The 25,228-nt window shown below is 37.9% G+C and overlaps 1 protein-coding gene across 8 annotated transcripts in view; it reads right to left on the bottom strand.

Moving 5' to 3' along the window:
* Positions 1-2,272: 2,272 nt before the first annotated feature.
* The window catches only part of LOC129111554 (inositol polyphosphate-4-phosphatase type I A-like), a 34,259-nt gene continuing 11,303 nt past the window's right edge, over positions 2,273-25,228 (bottom strand). For 3 of the 8 annotated variants that reach the window (XM_054623539.1, XM_054623538.1, XM_054623540.1), the window contains 25 exons: positions 23,550-23,797; positions 22,420-22,464; positions 22,132-22,250; positions 20,999-21,115; positions 20,681-20,760; positions 20,310-20,421; positions 19,819-19,909; positions 18,938-19,085; positions 18,308-18,438; positions 18,099-18,203; positions 17,906-18,014; positions 17,596-17,613; positions 16,724-16,910; positions 16,423-16,638; positions 15,336-15,477; positions 14,837-14,986; positions 14,350-14,382; positions 13,545-13,717; positions 12,287-12,410; positions 12,096-12,163; positions 11,761-11,960; positions 11,572-11,669; positions 11,330-11,442; positions 11,065-11,219; positions 2,273-4,336 (listed from right to left, as the gene is read on the bottom strand). In XM_054623539.1, coding sequence (XP_054479514.1) covers positions 4,204-4,336; positions 11,065-11,219; positions 11,330-11,442; positions 11,572-11,669; positions 11,761-11,960; positions 12,096-12,163; positions 12,287-12,410; positions 13,545-13,717; positions 14,350-14,382; positions 14,837-14,986; positions 15,336-15,477; positions 16,423-16,638; positions 16,724-16,910; positions 17,596-17,613; positions 17,906-18,014; positions 18,099-18,203; positions 18,308-18,438; positions 18,938-19,085; positions 19,819-19,909; positions 20,310-20,421; positions 20,681-20,760; positions 20,999-21,115; positions 22,132-22,250; positions 22,420-22,464; positions 23,550-23,664 — 2,982 coding nt within the window. In that variant the 5' untranslated portion in view covers positions 23,665-23,797 and the 3' untranslated portion in view covers positions 2,273-4,203. Of the gene's footprint in view, positions 4,337-8,147; positions 8,687-11,064; positions 11,220-11,329; positions 11,443-11,571; positions 11,670-11,756; positions 11,961-12,095; positions 12,164-12,286; positions 12,411-13,544; positions 13,718-14,349; positions 14,383-14,836; positions 14,987-15,335; positions 15,478-16,422; positions 16,639-16,723; positions 16,911-17,595; positions 17,614-17,905; positions 18,015-18,098; positions 18,204-18,307; positions 18,439-18,937; positions 19,086-19,818; positions 19,910-20,309; positions 20,422-20,680; positions 20,761-20,998; positions 21,116-22,131; positions 22,251-22,419; positions 22,465-23,549; positions 23,798-25,228 lie in introns of those variants that run through there. The other 5 variants (XM_054623545.1, XM_054623543.1, XM_054623541.1 and 2 more) reach the window with 5 other exon arrangements.

The following is a 25,228-nucleotide window of genomic DNA, read 5'->3' as shown; positions in this document are numbered from 1 at the left end:
AGCCAAACTGGGAATCAACATTGTGTATAGAACAAAATCACTAAAGTTTCCATTTATACAGACATTTTATAATCAATTAATCTGCATTTTTGCTTGAGGAAATACTCAAAGGATTAATAGATTATCAAAATTGTTGTTTTAGCTCTACTACAAAATCTTAAAAAGAATGTAACTTCTTTCAAACAAGTGGAATAAAATGTCCTTTGTGTTCTTTTTTAATACTGTGAATGTCTTTTAATTTAGCAGAATAAAGTTTATCTGAGTCTGACTTTGCCTCTTATGACATTTGAAGGCTAAAAAGGTGATGCCAAAATGATATACTCAGCTCTACTTTGCACTTCCCTTTGCAGGCCTCAATTCAATCATACAATAACAGTAAAATGACACATGCAAAGTCAATATTCATCCAAGTTGCTAACTAGCATAAGAAAAATGTTCATTGCTTTACTGAAAACTTGCAGCCTCAAAGACCCAAATTTGAGTCACAAGATTCACTTGATCCAGTTTCTCCAATGAATATTAATAAAAAGGCGTTTTTCTCGGAAATAATGAAAGAAATGATGCCCTCTCAGTGTTAAAAGGCAGACATGTGACTGATGAACTGGATCAAACAGAGCGGTCTAAAGTATGGTTTGGTGCTTGATGGAGGGATCTCATGAATTAAACAATAATATGACATGCTGCTTTAGTTATACTTTTAACAATTTCTTAGAAAGCACAGAACCCTGAGGAATAAAATAAAAACATACAACCAGAAAGCACAAAAGAGTCAGTTTCTTTTCACACTTTTTGATAACTTGATACCTAAAAATCTAAATGAATAAAAATGTGCAGCATGTAATACAATCAGTTTTTTGTTTCTCATCACCAACACTATACAGCATGTGAATATTTGCTTATCGTGTCACATCAAACACGCTTTTAAATCAAAGCAACATTGAAAAAAATAAATCATCAAGAAACTTTTGACAACAAATGCAGTCAATGTTTTCTATGAAGGTGGCAGTTTAGCCCACTAGCATGCTAACACACTAAGAGCGTTTGCACAGACTTCAAGGATCATTAATTGTCATTATGTAATATAGAGATAAATCATGCCAAACAATAAACAACAGAAATATCTGTTTACAGATTGCTACTCAAGGTCAGTTCAGCTGTGTCTTTATTCATTTTCATTTGTCGGAGATTTACTGGCTGGTTTCTTGTTTTATAAAAGTTATAAAGACGTAATTAAAAAGATCCCGTGTTTCCTCACCTAACCCCAAAACCATTAGCCACCCCATCACCATTTTTCAATTTCATACCAAACCAGTAACCGCCGTGTTCTTCTGTGAACATGTGAGTCTTTTGAACATTCAGGAAGGAGTCAGAGCCCCACAAACCCAAATCCTGATTTCATGGAGAGGAGGAGGAGAAGTCCAGCATTTTTTTCATGTTCATATATTTCCAGTTCCTGTTTTCTCTCTTTTCCTTTTTGTTAAATGTTATGTATTTTTTGGAGGATAGTTTAGCGTTGTTAAGGATTATTCTTGTCTGTCTTATTTTTATGTGTATCTAGAACTTATATTCATGATGACATTACCTCCGCCATGCTTCATGGATGAGCATGTGGGCTTTGGATCATGTGCAAAAGTTCATCTTGGTCTCATATTTGATCTTTTCTGACTCATCTCTGCATTTCTACACAAATTCTAATAAAGCCTTCTTGTTGCTAAGTACAGTGGTTTCTTTCTGTTCAAAGACTCCCCAAAATTGTTGCATTTGCTGCTCCCAATATTTGTGCAATGGTTCAAATAGATTTATTTTTCTCTGCATGACCCCAGGACATGATGGGAAACTCCTGGCTGTCGCCTTATAAAACAGCTGATTGGCTCTTAGATTTGACAACAAACACCACATTTTATGTATTTTTTAATCCTATTTTTCTGTGTAATTGTATTCTTTAACGCCAGATCGTTGGCTCTTAGTCTCATTTTGTGAAAAGAAGGTTTCATCTAAATACAATAATTGAGTGTTTGTTAGTAATAATAATAGTTTATCTACTGTATATAAATCCGAACGAGGTCTGCAAACTACAAGTAGCCTTCAGGCTGGATCCAACAGGAAGTAACTGATTCTGTTTGTCTGACTTGACCTTAGTTTAAGTTCAACGCCCCTCTGCTGCTGCTGCGTGCTCTAAACCACTTTCCAGGCGAGACGACATTTATCGTCTCGCCTGGAAATTGATTTATTTGTACTTATGTATTTAAATATAAAAAAAACAAAAAACAAATCAAGTTCATATTTATTTCAGCATCAGATATTAACACGTCATAATATAGAGCAACATACAAACCTTCACAGATGTTCTCGGATCTCAAATAAAACTCCAAATAATCTACACAGCATGTTGACAGAAGAAAACAGTACTTCTTTGATTGATGAACAAAACACGATAAAACAGTAATAAATGTATTTCAACAGTGAGTCTGACGGTGTGGTTCACGTTACAGTAAGATGCATTAAAGATAAGTCACTGAGCTGTGATGTGTTTTAACCGTAGAGTGAATAGAAGGAGGATCAACAGTGCAGTGGATCCAGGAGGTGAAGAGCAGTGGCTCCACCGTGTGGTAGAGAAAGGTCATTGCAAATAAACGTGGCAGTTAAAAACACAAAGGAGGTAAATGAGGTGAAACAACCCAAACAAGTGTCCCCCTTTGTCCAAAACACTCAAGTAGGATTAGCTGCTTCAGATTTTATTAATGTTCTAAAACTTATTTCTTATTTGTTTATGCCATGTGCTTCTTTAAAATTAAAGTAACAATGAAAATGCCAAGTTTTTTTTTTAACATAAACAGCTAAAAACAAATTGCATAGAAACAAAACATGGAATAAAGAGGTGCAGCCCCTTTATATTTATCTATTTATGTATAATTTAATTTCTCCAATTGAGATTAAACAAGTTTAATTTATCCTATTTTTTTGACACTACTTTTAAAGAATATTTTGACATTATTGTGAATTTTAGCCGTTTTCTTCACAGTATACCAAGTTACAATTCCTCATTGTCCTCAAACAAGCTGTAATGTTTAATTGATCACAATGGACAATTAAACTTTTCCATACGATGTTTTGCTCGTGGAAACTTCAAACTGTTGCTTTTTAATGGTTTCCTACACAATGTGTGTGTAAAAGGAAATATAGAGAGCAGAAAACTTTATATCAACATTTCATTCTGTGCAGTAACAACTCCTACAACAATAATGACGTCAATATTGTAATTTTCTGTCTATAGTCAACAAATCCTGTGTTAAAAAAACGTAACGAACAATGAAATGATGTAACCAAAGCCTGATAACTCGTCTTCCTCTGAGTCATAAAAGATCAGTGAGCCTCACAGTTCACTGGCTGACATAATCCTTCATCACCATCACACTCAATCCAACATACAAACACTCACTAGAGCACCAAATATGGATTAATCCGCCGCTGAAAGTAGTACCCAACAAACACAGTATTTCCTCCTGTGTTAGTAACTTTGCTAAACATCAATTAAAAGTGATGCTTTTTTTTAAAGATTACCATCTTGGGCTTGAGTACCAGTTTTTGGTATTTTCATGAGATTTGTTAACATAATAACACACACTTCTTTGACTTCGGAGAGTTTTTTCCCCATCAATATAGTCTAAATATTTCACCTAAAGCTTCAAGACATCCTAGATGCAAATTTGTCCAAATACCGTGGGTTTACAGTAGATAATTGTCTGTTTTATTTCTATATAATTTGATTTAAACAGGTGGTCTTGATGATTTATCTCTTGATTTACATTGTGGAGCGTAAATATAAGTGTTTGCGTGGTTGATATTGATTGTGTCAGTGCTCGATCAGGAGTGAGGCAGTGTTGGTCATGTACATTTTCCTCATAAGAAATAAACATCCAAGAGCTTAACATTCTTGTATTCAGCGTGTGATGCATAATATGGAATAAACTAATATAAAAAAAACAGTTTATAACAAGGTGTTTGATCTGTAAGTTCTTTTTTCAGGAAGGTGCGACTGTTTGTTAGTGAATCACTGAGTTTACCTTCAAATAAATCTAATCTAAACCCTCTGAAACAGGAACCAGCTGACCCGTCCTGAATGCACCCAGTCCAATCGTGGCCTTCCCCAAAACACAGCATCTGTACGGTCCAATGAGAACGCAGAGCTCCCCTGTGGTCCAATCAGGTCTCGACCTTCCCGTAGGTGCCGTCGGGGGGTCGGTAGTGTTTGGGGAAGGCCTTGAGCTGCAGAGAGTTAAACGCGTACTTTCTGCATCCAACGTTCTTCACGGTGTTTTCACGTCTGCAACCCTCGCTGAGGAGACAGAACGGGGAATGAATGAGGGCAAAATAATAGAAATGATGGTCGATTAGAGAGACGATGAAATATATATATATATTTTGTTCTGTCCTTTAACATAAAATTATACTTACTCTGCTGGGAGTCGAGTTTTTGGGGGGGATCAACAACCAAGAAATGACATAAAGTCTTGACTGACCAATGAACAAATAAAATATCATGTTTTGTTTGCTTTGCTTGAAAAAAAATTACAACATGCAGCATCGTTCACACACAAACACAAACATCAACACACATGGAAGAAAAGTAGAAAAAAAAGGAGTTAAAGTCAGTTAAGAGATGCAAAGAAAGGAAAAACAACCTTAAAGAACACAACATATCATCAGAGTCTGATTATGTTCTGCAGGAGGAGGCTCAGGACGTTTATTACAGCAGGGCTGTGTGGCGTTCAGGGACACACTGACTGGAGGTTTTCTGGGGTTTGTGGTACATTTAGAGCAACGTGTGACACAGCAAGGCTGAAGCATTTGGTCATGTGACATGTTTGGAAAAGCACTGACTGATATAAGAGTTTCTGTTTGCTGATCTGGGATCAAACTGATTACTTTTGACACCAAAAAGCCAGATTTTAGAATCAAAATACCTTTAAAAATATTCCCAAACAACCTCTACACAACACTTTCTCATCAAATCAACTTTTACAGACTGAAAAAAATGCTTTTCTTTAAATAAAACATGTGAATTTTAACATTGCACTGAAGGAAAACTTTAAGCATTAAATAATTAACACAATTATTTTCAATAAACATGTTAAATGTGACCATTAAAAATAACCTGTTCACACAATATAATTTATCTTGTAAACAGAAAAGTGCAATTTGTGATTATGTCAACAGTAATGAAAAGTATTAAACCAACAGTCATAATAAACAAAAACAAATAAATCTGCATATTAAACAAGACACACTGAACTGTGATATAAAGTGACACATGGCGGTTATGGCATAAGCATAATAAACACATCATAAAGATTATTTATATATAATCTGCTTTGGAATAATTTCAGACAATATAAAGCAAACGTTTTGGCAATACATAAATACAACTTATGTACAGCGATACAAATATATTCTGATACATCTGGATTCCTAAGAATAAAAACAAAAACAGAGAAAAGCAAAAGATGTTTCTCTTTCAGGTCAATGATAGTTATTTTAATTTATATTCTAAGTAAGCACTTTAGTGTTTTTTCACATGTATGATGGGGAAATGAATGATAAGTGTATCAGAAATTTAAAATATTACTATTTTAAAACAAAGTTTCATATATTTTAGATAAAATAACTCATTCTTTCACATCCCTGCTGCTCAGTGATTATATTATCACATATCTGTATTGTATATCTATTTATATATTAATATCTACTTCTTTTAAATAAACTAATGTATAACTTCTGTCTCACAGAGGTAGTTCTAAACTGGAGCGATGAGATAAATGAAAATGTGAAATAAATTATCGAAGTTTTTTGACATTTTGGGAAATGTTCCTTTCAGGTTTAAGCGCTTAAGATAACACAACGTTCGAATTTACAACAAATGTATGTTTCTACTGACAGAATCAGTCACTGCAAACTGATCTGAGAATACAGAGAGATATTTAATTCCTCACTTCTCGGTAGCAGTGTGGAAAGTCATTACTGACCTCACGGGTCATTATACTGTAGTATTTGAGTGTTTAGGGGTCAAGATAGGAGGTAAACTCCCAAAGGAGGTTATTTTTGGTCTGATCCATTTCCTTACTGGGTCGATGTTAATGAGACGGAGCCTCGAATCTCTGTGGAGGATACTGACACTTTGGTTTAGCTTCAGGGGGAAGATATTGATTTTTACAAAGCAGGTTTCCAATGTGTAAAAAAACGAACATGTTCTGCACCAACAGCGTCTCAGAGACCTTCAATATCGGGTCAAACAGTGTTGGTGTTCTTATCGGAGTAGCTGAGAGCTTGGCTGCATATATAACTGTATAATAATTACTTTCAACAAACCTGAATTCACCCGTTAAAAACCTGACTAAAGCATTTGGCACAACGATACATTCCTCAATCAACTACAAATCAGTTCCTTCACTCCACAAAACTCGACTCTTTAAAGCTAATATTAACTCTTATAGCTGCAAACTTTAACCAGTTTAAGTAGAACCAACAGTACTACTATGCATAATCAAACACATTTCTCCTGAATATCCTACATTCATACATTCTAACATTGGCCAATTAGAAACTGCATCCTTAAAAACACACAAAAATTCAGCTCCGTCAATTGGCGAGACGGAGCTGATCTTTGCTGCATTGGTGTGAAAAGCTGAACTGACAACCTAAATTAACTTAACATATAAATAACACTTGTGGTTTAGCCGACACACAGGAAGGGGTGGATTTGTTTCTGCTACAAACTTGCTACACAGGGAAATGCACAGTCTTCCCTTCGATCACACCGCTCCTCGTCATGAGAACGGTCATGCATGTTGTCACAAGACTGATGCACAAGGTATGCAAAGTATTTGAGACAATTAAATAGGGGGGGTGCAGTGCTGAGGTTTTTTTTCCTACAGCAGGAAAGGAAATACTGTTTATGCACCAAACATTTTCCATGTGTTCAGTTCAGTTATCTTGGGAGTAAACAGGGCTATAAATACTTTGTTTTCACACTTTAGTGCTCAGTTTAATTAACAATTAACTGAATAGATTGATTCCTTTTTTAAAACCCAATGAAGGGTAAAGTTTTACTCTAAATAAATACATTAAGCTGCATGTAAACAGAGCAATAACTGACCCAGATCTGCTGGAAAGTGCACAGGCTTGAAAAGCAGGAAGACCTAAATAAATAAAATCAACAAATACTGCCTGGAAATGTATATAAATATAAATATATATAAGCAAAAGTAAGTTTACTTAATTTGGTACAAATAAAAGCTTTTTTTCCCCTCCACTTTAGCTTGTAAGGTGCAAAAGCACATGGAAGACAATGATAAATCAAACAAGCAAACAAATTGCACAAACAAAGATAAATAGATTTCCATTATAATAGTTACCATCAACAATAAAATCTTTCCTGAAAGCAAGATTTATATATAATCTGCATTTTTCTTTTATACATATTCACAACAGGGTGTCATTTCTAGTTTTTGTTTCACAAATATACAAACTGTCACTTTGTGTTTTCTGTCTCTTTTGTGTTTTGTTGTCAGTGAATGAAGAATAAGGCAGAGCAGTCACACAGATCATAAATCTATCCATTAGAGGGCGCTATCCACTTCAAATTTATCAATGAGATTAAGAGGTGAATGCACGGTTTAAGACCATTTTTCTAAATCCTAAATATAAACTACTTGTACTTGTACCTGTTCAATTTGAGGAGATTTTCTTTTGTGTTAAACAGATGCAATACAGCTGTTTTATAGCACAGTTTGGGAAAACGCAGCATTAATATTAAGCGGCTTTCTCACCCAAAAATGGAACTAAATGGTCTCAAGAGAGGGGAAAAACTTTAAAAATCATACATCTCTGGTCACTCATTTTAAATGTCACTATAGCAAATGGTAACATACAGGTGCTGTCATTGAGCTACAAAACATTTTGATTTACCAGCATTTCAGTGAAATAATTACAAAACTATTATATATGCCTGTTCAATTGTCTGACAACAGGAACAGAAAGTATGTAAATGAGAGCAGAAGAGGAACATATTTCTCTATTTTCCTGTACCTTTGAGGCAGAGATTCACCTGAAAACACTACTGTAAATTACACCTACATAACCTGTGTGTTTAGATTCAGCAGGGTTAGCGTGGACAGCGTGGAGCCATCTCAAAGAGTGAATGATAATATCTGTGTTGATATTTTTTTCCAGGCCAAACGTGCAGCTTTTTGCAGCTTGAAAAAAGGGAAGAACAACAAAACAAATCAAAAATAAGAGGTGGGGTTTTGCTGCTGATAAACGGGGCATCAGTTGCGTACAGCCCTGAGTCGGGGTGGGACAGTGTGTATATGGTGTACAGTGTTAGTGTGCATGAATCACATACACACTCACAGCTTCAGAAACACCCTCAGGAGTCAGTAAGGAGTTTTCCCACCCTCCATATAAACGCTGGACTATGTTCACAGTCAGAGAGCAGCTCGTGGCCGTTCAGCTGCAGCGGAGTTTGGCCAGGAAATAGGCCACGCTGAGGAAGATCCACACCACCAGGAGGTTTGGGCTGAGGGCCAGCAGGGGCAGCGAGTACAGGAGGCTGGGGTCCAGATGGAAGTCACGCACCGGCAGCAAGCCGCTCAGGTTCTTCTGGATCACCCCCTCCCTCGTCCCAATTCTGCCGGGTCACGTGAAGGTAGGAGGAAGAGGAGGTGGTGTGGAGCAGCCAAAATAAAGGGTTGGAGGAAGGGGAAGTTGGTGGAGGAGAGGTTAGGAAAGGAAGAGAGGAGGGAGGATTGAGAGAGGAAAGACAAGGAAGAGGAAAACAAGGATGAGGAGAAAGTATAAGGGCAAAAAAAGATGGAGGAGGAAGGAGACGAAATAGGAAAGAAAATAAAGGATTGCAAGAAGGAAGCGTGTGGCAACAAAGCCAAAATAAACAGATGGCATGTGTATGCAGGCAAAGAGGTGAAATGTCAAAGTAACAGGTGATACAAAGAAGCCACAGCAACGACGACAGACAGCAGTTCCCATGGTGTGACGTAATAATAATAACAATAATAATAATAATAATCGTATGGAGGTCACAACAAATGGAAATGAATCAACCAGAATAAAAGAATCCCGCAAAAATGAGCAACATCATGACAAAGTCAAAACAGAGGAAGAGGAGAAAAAAACGAGAAAGAGAAAAAAGAGAAAATTAAGAAAGATGTTTGTACGTCTTTCAGAAAAAGGACAGAAGATAAGAAAAAAACCAGTAATGGCTCACCATGTTTATTAATTCTAAGACATGGGGTGAGGAAGGAGGAAGGAAAGGAAGGAAACATGGCAGGAAAAATGTCTGTGCGTTATAATGACATGCCTTTTTCATTCTGACATGCTAACGAAGCTAACATGCAGTGCTATTGCATACTTCGTTTCAAAATGTATTTCAAGGGTGTATTGTCAATTTATTTATTTTTAACTACTTAGTATGAATAAGAGGGGAAAAAGGTGTAATGAAGGAAAAGGGTGCAGTATCTCCAAGCTTTTTCCAACATGCATCACAGCTCAAAACCATTCCTAACTGCAATAACTCAAGCTCTTATAATGATCAAAAAGCTGTTTTCATGCTCGTCGGCTGATGAGGCAGAGAGGCAGGAATAAGGGAGAGATGAGAGGAGGAGAAAAAGGGGGGAGGAAAAGGTGAAGAGATGTCGTATCATGCGAGTATCTGTGCGGCAGTGCAACTTTATTGAGCACAAGAACAACGCAGACAGCTGTGATTACATCTGTTTTTACAAAAACAAGTCACATAAAACTCCACTTTTAACACACAAACGTTTTTTGAAACAAAGATACAAACACTTGAGTTTAAACTGATATTTTTTCAGGTTGTTTCTGAGAGAAGTCAGACTTTTTCTGTCCTCTGGAACAAAATCACATTTGCTGTAACACCGTGGATCAATATCAATAAAGCTCTGTTGGGGAATATAAATTCCCTGTACACCTTGAATCTTCTGTCACTGTCATTTATAATATTGGTTGACTTTTTCCAGACAACAAACTACGTTAAATATGTTTTGTAAAACATTTTAAATGAGACGCTTTCTGGAAATGTGCTGTTTTTTGACGCAGGCATTCAGTTTGTCTCCTTTCCATTAAGGGAATTCTTACTTATCTCTTTTTACTTACAGTTTCTTCTCTTTCTAAATTATATTTCTGCGATATTTCATTTCTTTTTTACTCATGGAGGAGTCTGTTTTTGCATGAATGTGTTCGCCATGCTGCAAGACAAATTTCCCATGCCGAAAAACAAAAAATGCTTTTGACTAAAACTCTCTTGACTTTGCTGCAGTTTAAAGGAAAACTAAAGTTTTCTTTATATCCTCTGAACAGGCGGCATCAGACAAATTATAAAAATGAATGAAGGAAAGTAAAAAAGACGGAGGGACCAAGGGAAAGAAAAGGTGACGACGATGGAGGGTCAAGTGCTCCCATGACAAATTCAGTAAAAGAAATACTCTGCCAGCCTTTTAGCAACTCAGACTATAAAGAGCTTTACAGAAAGGACAGACAAGACAAGACAATGTTGGACAGACAGAACAGACAAGAAGACCAACAAGCACTCAACACACATCAAAAGAGGATCCTCTCACTTTAATATCAGTTTGTGTTACCTCTCTTCTCTAGACCCTCATCACAGAAAAGGTCAACTAAATTCAAACCTTTTTGACAACAGTCTGGTGAAGTAAGCAACCAACTGAATATCAAAATATTCAAGTATCCCCTTTGAGATGAACCGGCAACTCCTGTTTTTTCTTTTTTTTTCTTTTTTAAATCGCACATGGGCAAAACATCCTTTTACACACATTTGTTTCCCTTTACTGCTTTTATTGTTTAGTACTGCATTTTGCAACATCAGTGGGTTTATATAGTAGCCAAATAATAATAAAAAGATTCTTAACCCTATGAAGTAACCCTTGCAGACAGGAAGTGAGGTGTTTTGCCCAGGTATGATTATCAGGTGTGTGTTTTATTTTGTTTCATTCGGGCACTGAGAGGGCGTCCTACCTGCGCATACAGTCGAGGGCCTGCGTGAAGACCTGCGGCGCCATGCCATGCTCGTGCTGCAGGATCAGGCACTGCTCCAGGGTCACCGACATGGCCGTGCGGTCTTTGGCGCTTTTGCAGCTGGTGAAACGAACGCCGTTCAGCCGGCGGCAGATCTGAGACGGAGAGGGAAGAAAAACATATGTCCCATTTTATCACATTCTGATTTATTATACGGTGTTTTATGATCTCGTATTTGATGCACAAACAAAGCAGAGAGCTTCACCTCGGCCGCCTGCCAGAGGATGTCCACGTTCTTGTTTTTCCTGGCGTGGACGTTCTGCCCCAGAAACCTCAGCAGCTCTGGGAGACAAGTCTGAGAACGAGACCTCGGGAGGCCTGAGGGGGAGATGGGAAATGTAGGTGAGAGGGAAAAGTATACAGTACATGAGTAGATGTACTTCGACCGCTGAAGATATCTAACTAAAATGTTATTGCTCTGGAACAAACCAGAACTTTTGTACTTACAGTCCTCCGGCAGGACTTCTTTGAACTGTTCATAGTATGAATTCAGCCTGGTGAGACTCTCCAAGTTGATGATCTCCTGCAGAGATGTGTCTCCAAACCTGAACACGGAGAGACAGCAGCATGAATTCATCCATTTATGCACAACATCTAGTGAAAAAAACATCTTCTTTTCCTCTCCTACTCACTCACTTCTCAGCGAGTGTCTGCTGCTCGTTGATGCCGACGTTGAAGTGCACCGGCTGCACCCTCAGCAGCATGCCGCTCTGGATCTCCCGCGGCAACGCGTCAAACATGGTTCCCGGCAGCGGGATGCGGACGTTGAATCCGTCCCGGTTCCCTGTGATGATCGGCAGCATGTCAGGGGCGGAGCTGCCGGTGGCTTGGGTCACCTGGAAGTGAATGTATGAGCATGAATAATTTTTGCTGCTACACTCGAGCAAAACGAAAAACATTATCAATTAAAACCACAATTAAAAGTAGCTTTTTACTTTATTCCTCATGAGGATTATTAAACGTCTTCCTACCTTAAAGGTGACGTTGCGTAGATCCATGATGCCAACGCTCATGTCCTCCAACATGGCCAGCTCCTCTCCTGAAACCACACACACGGTTAACAGAGAAAAATCTGATTAATCTCTGTTGGGAGTTTAATAGTGTGTGTGTGTGTGTGTGTGTGTGTGTGTGTGTGTGTGTGTGTGTGTATGTGTATTCGTACCGTAGGTGCTGAGCAGGGACTCAAACTGAGCCAGCAGGCCGATGGTGTACAACTGTCGGAGGAATCCGTTGTCACGGAGACAGTTCCTCAGTTTGATAATGAAGCCGCAGATGAGAGCGGTGAGCTGCAGCACAACACACACACACACACACACACACACACACACACACACACACACACACACACACACACACACACACACACACACACACACACACACACACACACACACACACAATCAGCTTTAACATCAGTTCATATAACTGCAGCTTTTATTCCTACTTTGATGCAAATTATTTTCAGTTAATCATCTGTCAGATCTTAAATCCCTCAACTGTGTTGTTGTTTTGTCGTGGTCTACATCATTTATGTAATGGAAATCGACATACGGTTTTATATTTAGACGCAGTAAAGCTCAGATGCTTCCGAGATGATATAAGTTGACGCATGTTGATGGTTTCTGTGCATCCATGTGAAAGAAATCCTGTGTTTTATATAACAGAATGAGGGAAGTAACCATGGGGAGCAGGGGAATCAGAATTGTCTGTTAATGTTTTGTCCTTGCTGAATTAAATGATTAGATGTTTTGGCTGCTTCTTATTCAGTGGGGTATAGCACTTTATTTATTGTACATTAAAGAGGACAAAGCTAATACAACTATTTACTTCACTGGTATGAAATTTGAAACTTAAATTTAATTCAATTAATTTATTTTTGATTTATTTATAATTGATTTTGGGATTGCAATTTAGAATTAATTTTCATTAATCTGATGATTATGTTCTTAATTAATCTCAGTTAATGATGCCCACTACAAGTGTCAAAAATATACCTACATAAAAAAAAGCTGTGTAAATATAACCGTTATTGTAACCGAGCCAAAACTCCAGAAATATAAGGCTGCAAATATAACAAGTTGTAATAGAAAAAAGCAAAACCTCAACTTATGTTAAGGTTTGGCCCAGAGAACTAAACGTCTGGAGAGTGGGAGTGAATGGGTCTGCAGGTGTGGAAATCCCGTCTTCTGTCTCAGTTTCGTATATGTTTTTATTTCCTGGCTCTTACTTTTTATACAAGAGTTCAATAGGGATATAAATACTGTAGAGCCACTAAGCGCTGTTACTTCTCACCCTCCAGTTCTGTAATATTTACAGATTCTCTATCGATTCCCTTGCTGTGAGTCATTCTAGGATGAGCCGAGGTAAACGTGTGTGAATGTCTGAGTAAATATCACGTCTCTCTGTGTGTTTGTTCTGACCGTCTGGCAGAAGACGACGTCGCGGCGGTACTGCAGAGACAGGTCCATGGCTATCGTCGGGGCGCTGTCCTGCATCAGCAGGAACACCATGGACTTTTTGGCCTTGTCGCTCATCATGACGACGCACTCGGTGAGCGTGGTGAGGAGAGGGTACAGCGCCTCACTCCACTCGCCTGGAAACACACATGCAGCATAGAAATAGTGGGAAAGTACAGAGGTTAGACTAAACACCAACACATTGATCCTCACACAATGCAGGCTAACGTTAAAGTGAAAGTTAGTATCAATAATGCCACATAAAGTGAATTTTTTAAAAAGTTGTTAAGACAGAAACTGAAAACAGATGAAACAGAGAAGCAACAGGAAAAGCAGAAGCGCTGGTAAAGATTACACTCCACTGGGTAAAGCTCCAGGACATTTTAAGTTTAGTCTCTTTCTACACAAGGTACTTGCAGAATAAAATAAAAACTTTATTTAATCCAGAAGATGAACATACTGCAAAAGTCTTTAAAAATACCTAGTATAAAGCCATTTACAGAGACCAATTTAATGTGCAAGGTGAGAAAAACTGACTTATTCTGTGGCCTAATCTCACATGATAGATAGATAGATAGATAGATAGATAGATAGATAGATAGATAGATAGATAGATATTTTTTTATTTTCGTGTCATGCACAAAAACGTGCCCAACCCTCATGGGTTTACAAGACACCATACAGTACAGCTGCAGTGGATAATGATAATTAGTGATAATTAAATATTTTCTGTTGAGTCCTGGAGCATGGGAGGGATAGCAGCTCTTACCTGGATACGCCTCCTCAGCACTGGGGCTCCCATCTGGAAGAGGGGGATTGAGGTGCAACATGCATGATTAGCTGGCGCTGAAAGCCACACAAGGCAGCAGAAACACACACAGAAAAAGACTCCAAAACCAGGGTCAAAGATCCATCCAATAACCATTAAAACAAAGGTGCATAGTAGTGGCCTGTTGGTCCCTTTTCCAGCTTATTCCACACCACGTTTCTGAACTCCCACTTGATTGCACTGTTTTGAAGTAAAGGTTTGGATAGACGTGACCCTGGTCTTGTACAACATATAGAGTGAGCACAACATCTCATATACAACCGCCGTTTTTCTGCTACATAAATGCTGCAACATTGTGGACGGACCCAACAACAAAGATAGCACACAAAACAAAAAGCTTCACACTGGAAAGTTTCTTTCTGCTCTTTAAGCTGACCTGAAAATATGAGTAGAAGCTTAACAAGAATAAGAAATGAAATAAACCTACAGGTTTCCTGTGCAGAGGAGAGGGCAGGCAGAGAGGAAGAGGATGGTGGTGGTGATCGTGGTGGTGAGGATGATGAAGATGATGGTAATGATGGAGATTCCTCTGATATACTTTCTGGGTTGATCCAGAAAGCTCGTCTTTTTCCTTCACCTTTTCACAGCCATAAACAGCATACTAATTAATTATATTTCTGCTATAGTTGTTTATTTATTGCTATTTTTAATTAGTTACAGGCCTGTGAAAACTGTTTTTAGAAATTGCATAATTATAATTTAGTTAAGTTGTTCTCTTTTCTAGTCACTAAGTTGATATACTTTTAATGTTAAGAAAAACAACAAAGATATATAAAACAAATAAAAATTCTAACAAAATGAAAAACTGCAAATAATATCTACTTTATTACTTGTCATATTTCTACTCCAAAAAGTAAAAGTAAAATCCAGGGTGTTAGTTACAAAGAACAGAAACCTAAAAAGTATTTTTTGCGTGTGTGTGTTACCTTTCTTACTGGCGCCGCCCTGCAGGTCAGAGTGGGTACTGTCCTGACTGCCGACGCTGGGCCTCCTCTCCTTCTGCAGCAGCTTGTCCACACGCTGGATGATGCACTCCAGAGACTTATCCACGTTCACCCAAACCTTCTCCTGAAAGGACACAGACACAAGGCGCTGTAATCAATGATTCAAAGCTTTGGAAGAAAGGCTAAAAGGGCTAATAGAGAAATTACAGCAGGGAAAAGAACATAGCCAGAGGGGAGAGAGGATGCATAAGAGATGAGATGAATCACATCAGTATGCAAAGCAGAGAGCACCCCACAATTTTTGCTTGACAAAGACTTTATGTAATGCAAGCAAATGTAGAGCTCTGACTCCATTACGTAACTACAAACTCTTGTCTCGGGCTGCCCAGGGGATAAAGATGCTGCAAATTGAGACTCAGTAACATTACACATTTGTTTTTATAGTGTTTTTTGGTATAAAAAATGGAAAACAAGTATAAAATGTCTTTAAGTTAGTGGTTTGTCATTTTAACTTGTGTCCACATATTTTATTTTGACCCAATGTGTGAATATTTGATAAAAACAAACAACAAAAGTAGAAGTCATATTAAATGCTGCGATTTTTAACTTGACTACAAATAAACCTCATTACAATATTTTTGATATTCATGCTGTAGTACATTTTCTGGCAATTCACAAAAAGGATTATGAATAAATAGAATAACCGGGTGGATATTAACACTGGGCAATACCGATTAACTCAAATATTGTGATTCACATGTGTATGCTTGACTTTTGGAAATAGTATGTACAAAATAGTAAGTTCAAAGGTCTACTTTCTAGCTTTTCTGAGCACATTACCACATCTCACAGTCTTCTTCAGCAAACAAATATTTGTGTATTAATATAATATATTATAAAATCTTCCCAACATGTTCAGTATTGTGGTACAGCCAAGAGTCTTAATATGAAACAAAAAAAAGTCAGCAATAACACGAAGTAGTTCCTGCAAAATGGGACACAACTTCAGTCAGAAAAAACTATAAAACTGCTTCGATTAGTTTGGGTTACTCCTCACTAACTAACTCACCCACTCCTCTTCATGCCAGTCTACGTGCAGAGAGGATCGACTGTTGGAGCCGCTCCACTTGGCGAGCAGCGTGTCCTGGTCGTTGCGCAGGACTACATGTTCAGAGTCGGCGGAGGGAGACGCCTTGGATGCGATGTACTCTGGCCGTGCTGCGTTCAGGGCCTGAATGGCTGAAGCCAGCAACTTGCAGTCGCATACTGTCACCAACTGACGAGTCTGAGGGGGAGAGGAGATATCCATTAGATCTCATCAGTCCAAAATTAATTCTTTATGAATGATATATAGTGCTTAAGTAAAATACTTTATCAGCCAGAATAGCGAGCGTCCTCTCTAGTCCGCTGGCAGATCGGTCCTTGGCGGCTCTGGAAAGCCTTTCAGCGTAGTAGCTGACTTGAGTCTTCAGCGTGTTGATGTGGGCGATGATCTCTTTGGCTCGGACGATGTCCTGAGGTATGTAGACGATGGACTGTGAGCTGGAGAGGGCGCTGCTGCAGAGAGCAAAGAGTGTATGCTGATGACACTCTCTTATATACTCAAAATGTATAAAGTTGACTGTTGAGCCACCATCTTTTTATCTCAACATCATATCATTCTCATGCACATGCCTGTTCTTAACAACAGTCCTATCCAGTGGCTTAGCAAAATGCTACAGGTAAAAACATAGACAACATTAAACTGACTATAATAAACAGGACAGGGAGTGAAACCGCTCACTTTAGAAATTCAAATAGATCTAAAACATTCTCATCAATGCCTTAATGTCATCTTTACATGTTTTCCAAGTGTAGATATGTTTTTACTAGACGACAGATTTGACAGAATTTACAAAATGAGCGGTATTTCAACAAACTTTGTGTTCTGTGTTGTAAAATATCTGGGTGTGCTTGTTTTAGGAAAACATACATTTTAGTTACTTTCAAACACAACACTGTTAATGCCAAATGCATCTTGTGTTATTTGTTTGCTGTTAACACAAGCAATGTGACGTGTTTGCAAATCGCATTCAGTCCCCGTAAACCGACTCACTAGTTCATCCAAAATGCTTTAAAAATCAGTTAACATTGTTGTACGACTCAGAGAAACAGTGAAAGTATTTTTTGTGGTGGTACGAGGCAGTGAGAGGCAAACAATGTACGAACAAATGAAAACAAGCAAAGCAGTGCAACAACTCACCATTCCTCCTCATATACGCTGATCAATAAAAAGTAACACAAACAAAATTAAGAGGAAGCCAGAAAACTGAGTAAATGCAATAGATGAAGAAACAATGCATTCATTTTTTAAAAGTAAAAATGACCCTTTAGCAACCAAATAAAAAAAGATACATCTTTTATGTGGATCAAATGTTTAAAGAATTTAAAACAACACAAGTAAAATAATGAATAAATTAAAAAAACAGCAGATTTCACTGTTTGAGGGGGAAAAAAAACATGCAAGTTGTCATTGTTGATCTGTTTTCCAAGTCTGATGCCTCTGAACTTACTGTTTCTTTGCCTCCTCAAACTTCTGAATAAGTTTCCTCAAACCGTTGTTTTTAAAACCCTGGCAGTGAGCCGCCGGAGCTCCTATTGTTATCAAATCGTACGTGTGTTCTGCAGAGGGAGAGAGGAGGAAAATCATGTGTGTGAATAGAAGAAAAAGTGGTTTGTTTATATTAGTTTGTTCTCGTGTCTCACCGAAGCCCAGCTCGTCCTGAACCCTCATCCTCTGCACGTGTAGGTTGGTTGGCATGAACTCGAGCTTCCTCTCTGCCTTCAGGTTACTGGCTTTGAACGATGGACCTGACGTGGAGACGGAAAGAGGAGCAGGGGGGAAATAATTATATTTGAAAGGAACTTTGATGGTTTTACTCTATTTCTTTAAAACGACAAGAGAAACCTCTAACCTCTGTAGTCGTTGAGGTCCGACAGTGTTTCCTGGTATGCAAGTATTATGGTCTGGTACTGGGAGACAATCTGTCGCCTCAGATTCTCCCAGCAGGGCGATAACTCTCCCAGCTCCTCCAGCTCACACACCCTGGAGAGTTGTTATGGAAAAATGGGAGTTAAGCATCTCAGAGATGTAAGATCAGGTGTTGTTAATGCCACATTACTACATTTTTATGGAGATGCATTTAAAATTACTGTTTTTATTTTGCAAGTAAAAAATGCCAAACATCCGCCTGGTTCAAGCTTCTCAACTCGGAGGATTTTTGCTGCCTTTGTTTATCTTGTGTGACAGAAAATGGAATATCTTCAGCAAACTGCCGGCTGCATTGCAAAAAGAGTCTTAAAGGGAGAGTTTTGATTGTATGAAGCGTGTAAATTGAGTGACTTTGGTGTTTTAATATAAAAAATATATATATTTTGATTATTTTAGGTGTCTAAAATACGTCCACAGCTTCTGTGTTTCTCCAAACTCCATCTACTGTAGTAATACACTGACTATGTAGAAATACTTCATACAACCACACTTCTAAACATCTGAACTACCCTTTTAAGTGAAATATTAGAAATATAGATGTGTATGTTTGTACCTGGCTGCGTCCTCCTCCAGCAGCAGTTTGACAAACTGTCTGGGGACGTTTAACGAGAGGACGCTCTCAGCCATTTGCTCCAGCACCCGTAGGTGGTTCCCATCAGTGGTGGGGAAGCGGTACATCCTGGACATCGTGCCTCCAAACACTGACGACACAGAAATGTGTAATTAGCCTGGATTAGATTGTGATAGATCAGACTGTTTATCTGATCTTAGTCTGCTGTTATAGGCTTGAATTCACTTTAGTAAAGTTAAGTTATAGCCTCTTAAACATACTTTACTATACAGAGTGAAACAATTATTATTACACGAAAAGAACATCTAAAGCTTAATCCGTATTGTTTTACTACTAAACCAATAGATACCATAGAAATGTAATGGTCCCCTTCAAACATTTGTGTTATTTTTGGATTAGCGATCTACCCCGGAGGTAAATAGATCCCTTCCACTCACTGGTGACGATCAATATATTTCTGCCTGATAATTAGATTTACAGTCTGATGTATTGGTAAACATGGAGCCATGTGGGTTTTAAGAGGAAGAAGATGGAAAGAAAGGGAAAAATATTTCATTATTTATTTGATTATACCTGTAATATTATCTATATTCATATTTATTTTTATTCCCTCACTTTCTGGACATTGTGGTGTACATTTTTATGATCAGGTAAAAAACCTGATCATAAAAATGTACACTTTCATTAAATTATGAACATTTTACGTCCCCATCTACTTTCTATTGTCTTTTTCTAAATATTTGAATTTTAGAATTATTATGTAGATCTTGTAATAATATTCTTACGTGTGAGGAAAAAGGATTCATGGCTTTTAACTCATAAAGTCAATATGGAATGATTCTGAAAATAAAGAGCCGTCACACCTGAGCGCAGCAGCGTGTCTTTGCATAGCGAGGCGTACTTTATCCGGACTCCCATCGACTCAGTGAGGCTCTCGTCGACAGGCAGCATCGTCTGCAGGACACACACACGCACACACACACACCTAAGTACTGGTGCTACACGATCATCAAACGCCTCCATCTGCCGGTCCACTCTTTCAGGCCTACACTCACCTGTACAGTGCGCCTACACAAACCCAATCCACTAACATAAGTCCTTCTACTGCCACATGAGGCTGTGTGATTTGTGTATATTCTGACATAAAGAAGGTTAAGTGACTTATTGTTGAGTTATAAAGCACTACACACAGACAGGAAGCCTCAGAGATGCACATGAAACACATTTAGCACAACAGTTAAGAGATGATTGCTGTGAACCGCGGGAAATCAGACTCACTGTTAGAAATAATAAAGTATAATCTGAAATGTAATGAAATTACATTTTACACGGTGTCCCTCCCATTAGCTCTTACCCGTCCATTGATACTGTCCGGCAGGCGGCCGACCGACATCCTCTGATCCGCTCTCTCCTCCATCTGCCAGGCAGCTACGGTTAAGTTCCCCACCCGCTGGTTCTCTGCTGATCTGTCCAGTGAGGCACATTTACGTGATTTCTTTCATATGAAAATACACAAGGGATAAAACCTACACTTTTTGGATTCACTGTGGAGTTTTTGAGATGCCAAAAAACATTGAAAAAACTAATTTATTTAAGTTACAAGTATACAAAACAGAAAAAACCTTACATATTATTCTTTGAATTTATTTTAATATCTCAAATTAATAAAAAAACTTTTATTAAGATACAGCAGAAAGAAGCTAGAAGAGTGTGTGTGAGTGTTACCTCAGCTCCAGCTGTAATCTGTGGCTCTTCTCTTGCAACAACTCTTTAACAGGAAATAGTGCCGAGCCCAACATATACATCTAAAGAGACAGAAAGACAATATTATTGATTTGTTCATATTCAGCGATTTCCTTATCTCTTCTTATCAGGTGTGAACTCCTGAGAACAGCTGCACGGACGAGACGGTGTTTGTCTTTGTGGAGCTGAAGTTGCAGAATCTTGAATCCCATTTGTTATGTGGGACAAAAAGTCAAACTTAAGCAAACCTTAACTCAAGAGTGTAATTATAATAAAGAGCTGCATGTCTCTGGATCGTACCGTGCCCTGTGAGCGGTCCTTGACGTCGTAGACGGCCAGCTTCACCTGCGTCTGCTGGTTGATGTTGGACTCCTGGAAGAAGGCGATGCTGCTGAGGAAGGTGGGGTTACTGGTGCCCTGTGGACGGACGGACGGAGTCACACTAGAGTTAATTCAACACCATTTTAATAAAAATTTACTTTAACAATCACTTTGCTTTTCAACTTATGTTACAAGTAAAACCCTCAGTTGTGTTCTTTAGTTTAAAAAGCACCTCTGCACAGTTTACTATGAAAGAAACTCTTCTGTAGCAGTGGGAATTATCACATTAGATTTTAAAAAGGAAACTGTCATTTGATGCCATTTTACAAAGTTTTGCTTTTTTACATTTTAAATATGTTTTGTGCCAAACATGGTCTTGTTCCAGCTTCAAGGATTTTGCTGCTTTTCTTTGTCTTGAGTGACAGTTAACGGGATTGTTTCAGGGGTTTTGTTCTGTGCTCAGACTAAATAGGCAATTGGAAGACATTATTTAAGGGTTCACAAAATTTTATAAAGCAAAAAATTCATTTTTAAAGTAATCAGCAGATTAATCAGGAATGAAAATAAGCATTAGTTGCAGCCTTTTTAAGAATGACATGCTAAAAACACAGTTATTGCAATATTAAGATGCTTTCTCATTGTCATGCATAACAGTTTCAACTAAAGACACAGCAAAATAAAAAAATACAATATCCGTTGTCAGTGTGTTGTATATTTTCTTTTCCATTAAAATATTTTTTCATGACTCATTCTGTGCTTCTACAGAAAAATCTCTCCAGCTAAATGTGATTTGAAACGACCAGCTGAGTGCAAACTGCACTTGTTCTCGTTTATGGCAATGGATTGTTGATTATCAGTTGGCAAAAACATTTCCCAAAGTGTGTGGCTGCTGCTGAATTTATTAATTTCTCCCTCGTCCTCCACCTCCTGATCTACAGTAACAACGTAGAGGATGGAGGCGTAGGTGGAGACAAACATTGAAACAAATCCCTGAACAATCCTTCTCAAAATGACACATATTTAACCTGTATATAAGTCACATGATGGTCTGAGGAGACTCTAACTGCTGTTTCACTGTGACTTTAAGGGATTAGGAGTCTAGAGAGACTGACCTCGATGACCTCGGTCTGGGCGTGTTTAGTCCAGAAGGCCTGCGGTGGCGTCGTGCAGCTCACTGCTACAAAGCTGTTGGGTTTTCGGTCGAGAGCAGGAGTCAGCAGGTCTGTGCAGGCTGGAGGAGAAACAGGACATGAGCCAAGAGGCAGGAGAACAACCCAATGCTTTTATTATATGTGGATTATTTAGACAATACATGATGAACTGATAATAATAATAATAATAATAATAATAATATTAATCGATGAGTTCAAGTTGCTAAAAGACTGAATTGTGTAACTCACACACACTGAACTCAAGCACAGGCTCATCTGGGTCCTGACTGTTTCCTGGAAACCAACAAACAAGTCACAAAAACATGAGATATAAAAAAAGACAACAACTTCTGATACACACAATTCATTAAAAATTTTAATCAAACATGAACATTTCAAAATACCACAAGGCAGTTTTTACTGTTGGTGCTCAAAGCCTCTAAATTATATTTATATGGAAAATCACATTTTCTGGATTAAAGAAACTTTTAATTATTTCATTCTTTTATTTCCCCCTGCGGTGTAAACACTTAAACCAACTGTGATAAGTTGACAAATGAGCAGCTCTCAGGCCTCATTATGTTGCTTCAAGGCAATTGTGGTTGCAGAGTGTGTAATTTTAGTTTTAGTGGCTGACATTAATAGCAGGCTTTGTGTATACTGAACCTCTTGTATGTTATTAAAATTAAATAAAAATAACGCTTCTTTCATGCTAACTAGACAGAATGAGGGACAGGATCAAATAAGAAAAATTAGGACAAACTAAAAGAAATCAAAATTGAATATGTCTGTGTTTTAGAAATGTGAACATGTATTTCTTACATTTAACAGACTAAATTAATAATTATTCATGACAATAAGCTCTAATCAGGATGTTTTCCAATATTTACTCATTAAAAATTCAGCATGGACAACTTTTAAATATTGAAACTACCCATTAATATTATCCATTTATTTATTTGTGCTCATAAAAAAGGGAAACAATCCTATTCTTCATATTTATAGTTTAACGACCGGCCTTTAAGTTGTCAATGATGAGTGGCAACTTCCCTTTTGATAAATAAAAGGTGGGGTTACTGGTGCCCTGTGGACGGACGGACGGAGTCACACTAGAGTTAATTCAACACCATTTTAATAAAAATTTACTTTAACAATCACTTTGCTTTTCAACTTATGTTACAAGTAAAACCCTCAGTTGTGTTCTTTAGTTTAAAAAGCACCTCTGCACAGTTTACTATGAAAGAAACTCTTCTGTAGCAGTGGGAATTATCACATTAGATTTTAAAAAGGAAACTGTCATTTGATGCCATTTTACAAAGTTTTGCTTTTTTACATTTTAAATATGTTTTGTGCTCTGTAAAGAATCAGATGTCTCTCACCTGCGAGAGCCAATCCGATCATCTCGCTGGACAGCTCGAATGTGCTGGCCCGGTACACCGACCACGGCCTCTGAATGCGGGAGCCGCGCTCGCCACGCTCTCGGAACCCCGCCATGCCTGTCCGGGAAGAGCGGGCGACGGCAGGAGGCCTGAACACACACCCTCACACACACGGTCACACACTCCCATGTGAGGTGACCCTCTTTCTGCGCAGATCCACGGCTGCTCCAGAAAGCAGTGTGTCCTCTCTAGATGAGAAAAGACAGGTTGGTAAAAAATTATATGAAGTAAAAAACACATGCATTTTAAATTAATCAAGTTGGTTTTTTTCAGATGGTTTAATCAGACCAAAGTTTACAGAATCCACTTGTTATTTTGAAATGTATCAAGTGAAGCTAAACAGTAAAATCAAGTGGAGCTACAAGGTTTTAGTGAGTTGGTAATCAATGTTTTCAGGACAAATATTTGTTGCATGCATGCACAAAGGATTTTAATGGCAGCATATATTGGGATCTATATTTTATATTTAAAAACGTAAAAAAATATATTTCTTGAAAGTCAATGACGTTTTTTGTTCAAAACTTTTCTCATAAATCAACTGTGGTTTTTTATCATAAAGTTTAATGTTCAATGTAAAATATCTTTAGGTCAGTATCAATATTGGTGTGAAAAATGCAATACAGGTCAGCAGTAGTTCATGTTCATTTGTATTAATATATAGATTTAACTTATAAAAAATAATAATACAAAAAAGAACAATTTGAACAAGTAGATACATAAATGGCATCTAAAGCATCTGAACCAAAGGGACAAAACATGTACACAAGATTTCATTTGGTATTCACATTCTAGTTATAGTAGTCAAAAAGGTGAAAAGCCTTGTTTATGGATCATTTTTATGCTTTTAAAGTGCTATAAAAAAGAGGAAGTCTCACTGCTGAAAAAGGCAAATTGGTCAACAAAAAACCCCCCAAAACGTTCATGTATGAATTCCAATAAACTGATGTGCCATGTGATCGTGTGAAGGGAAAGCATGAGGAGACAGAAATAAGGAACAAAGTACAGAAAGTGAGACAGAATATAAAACTAAGAATCAACTGCAACGCAAAAATCAAATAATATAATCTATATTCACATTCACCACCCACACAGTCTGCAGCATTTGTTCATATGATTCTCATTTTATATCTTATATTCAAAGCTCTGGTAAACCCTTTTGCTTTTGATGCTTTCATGAATATCAAATATTCAGAAAGCTTTAAATACATATCAAACAAGAGGTCCCAGTTTCACATTTTATATAATGAAATGTCTGTGCACTGGCAGACTGAATAGAACAGTCAGTAATGCGGCAATGGAAAACACAACAGTTGCTTGCATCCCACATAGAAACTTTTAAATTAGCATTTTATGTGCCTATTTATTCTCCCCATATGATGATGTTGCTAAGAGACTGAAGGTTTTTCTTTAGGTCCTCCACATTTTTTTTTTTTTTACATTTCTTCTTGCCCTTCTTTGTCTTTATATCCATACGTCTCTTCTATATCCTTCGATGTGTTTTGGGAGTTTTTAACTGTTGTGCTCCCCTAAATCTACAGGTTTTTTTTCTCTTTTCCCCCTTATGTTTCCCCCCCTACCTGAATCTTTTGGGATCTGTTTCCCTGCTCCACTCTTTCCCT

Source organism: Anoplopoma fimbria, chromosome 22 (genome assembly GCF_027596085.1).
Source record: "Anoplopoma fimbria isolate UVic2021 breed Golden Eagle Sablefish chromosome 22, Afim_UVic_2022, whole genome shotgun sequence".
In the NCBI taxonomy this organism is placed as follows: Eukaryota; Metazoa; Chordata; class Actinopteri; order Perciformes; family Anoplopomatidae; genus Anoplopoma; species Anoplopoma fimbria.
This window is presented reverse-complemented; position numbering and strand designations above follow the sequence as displayed.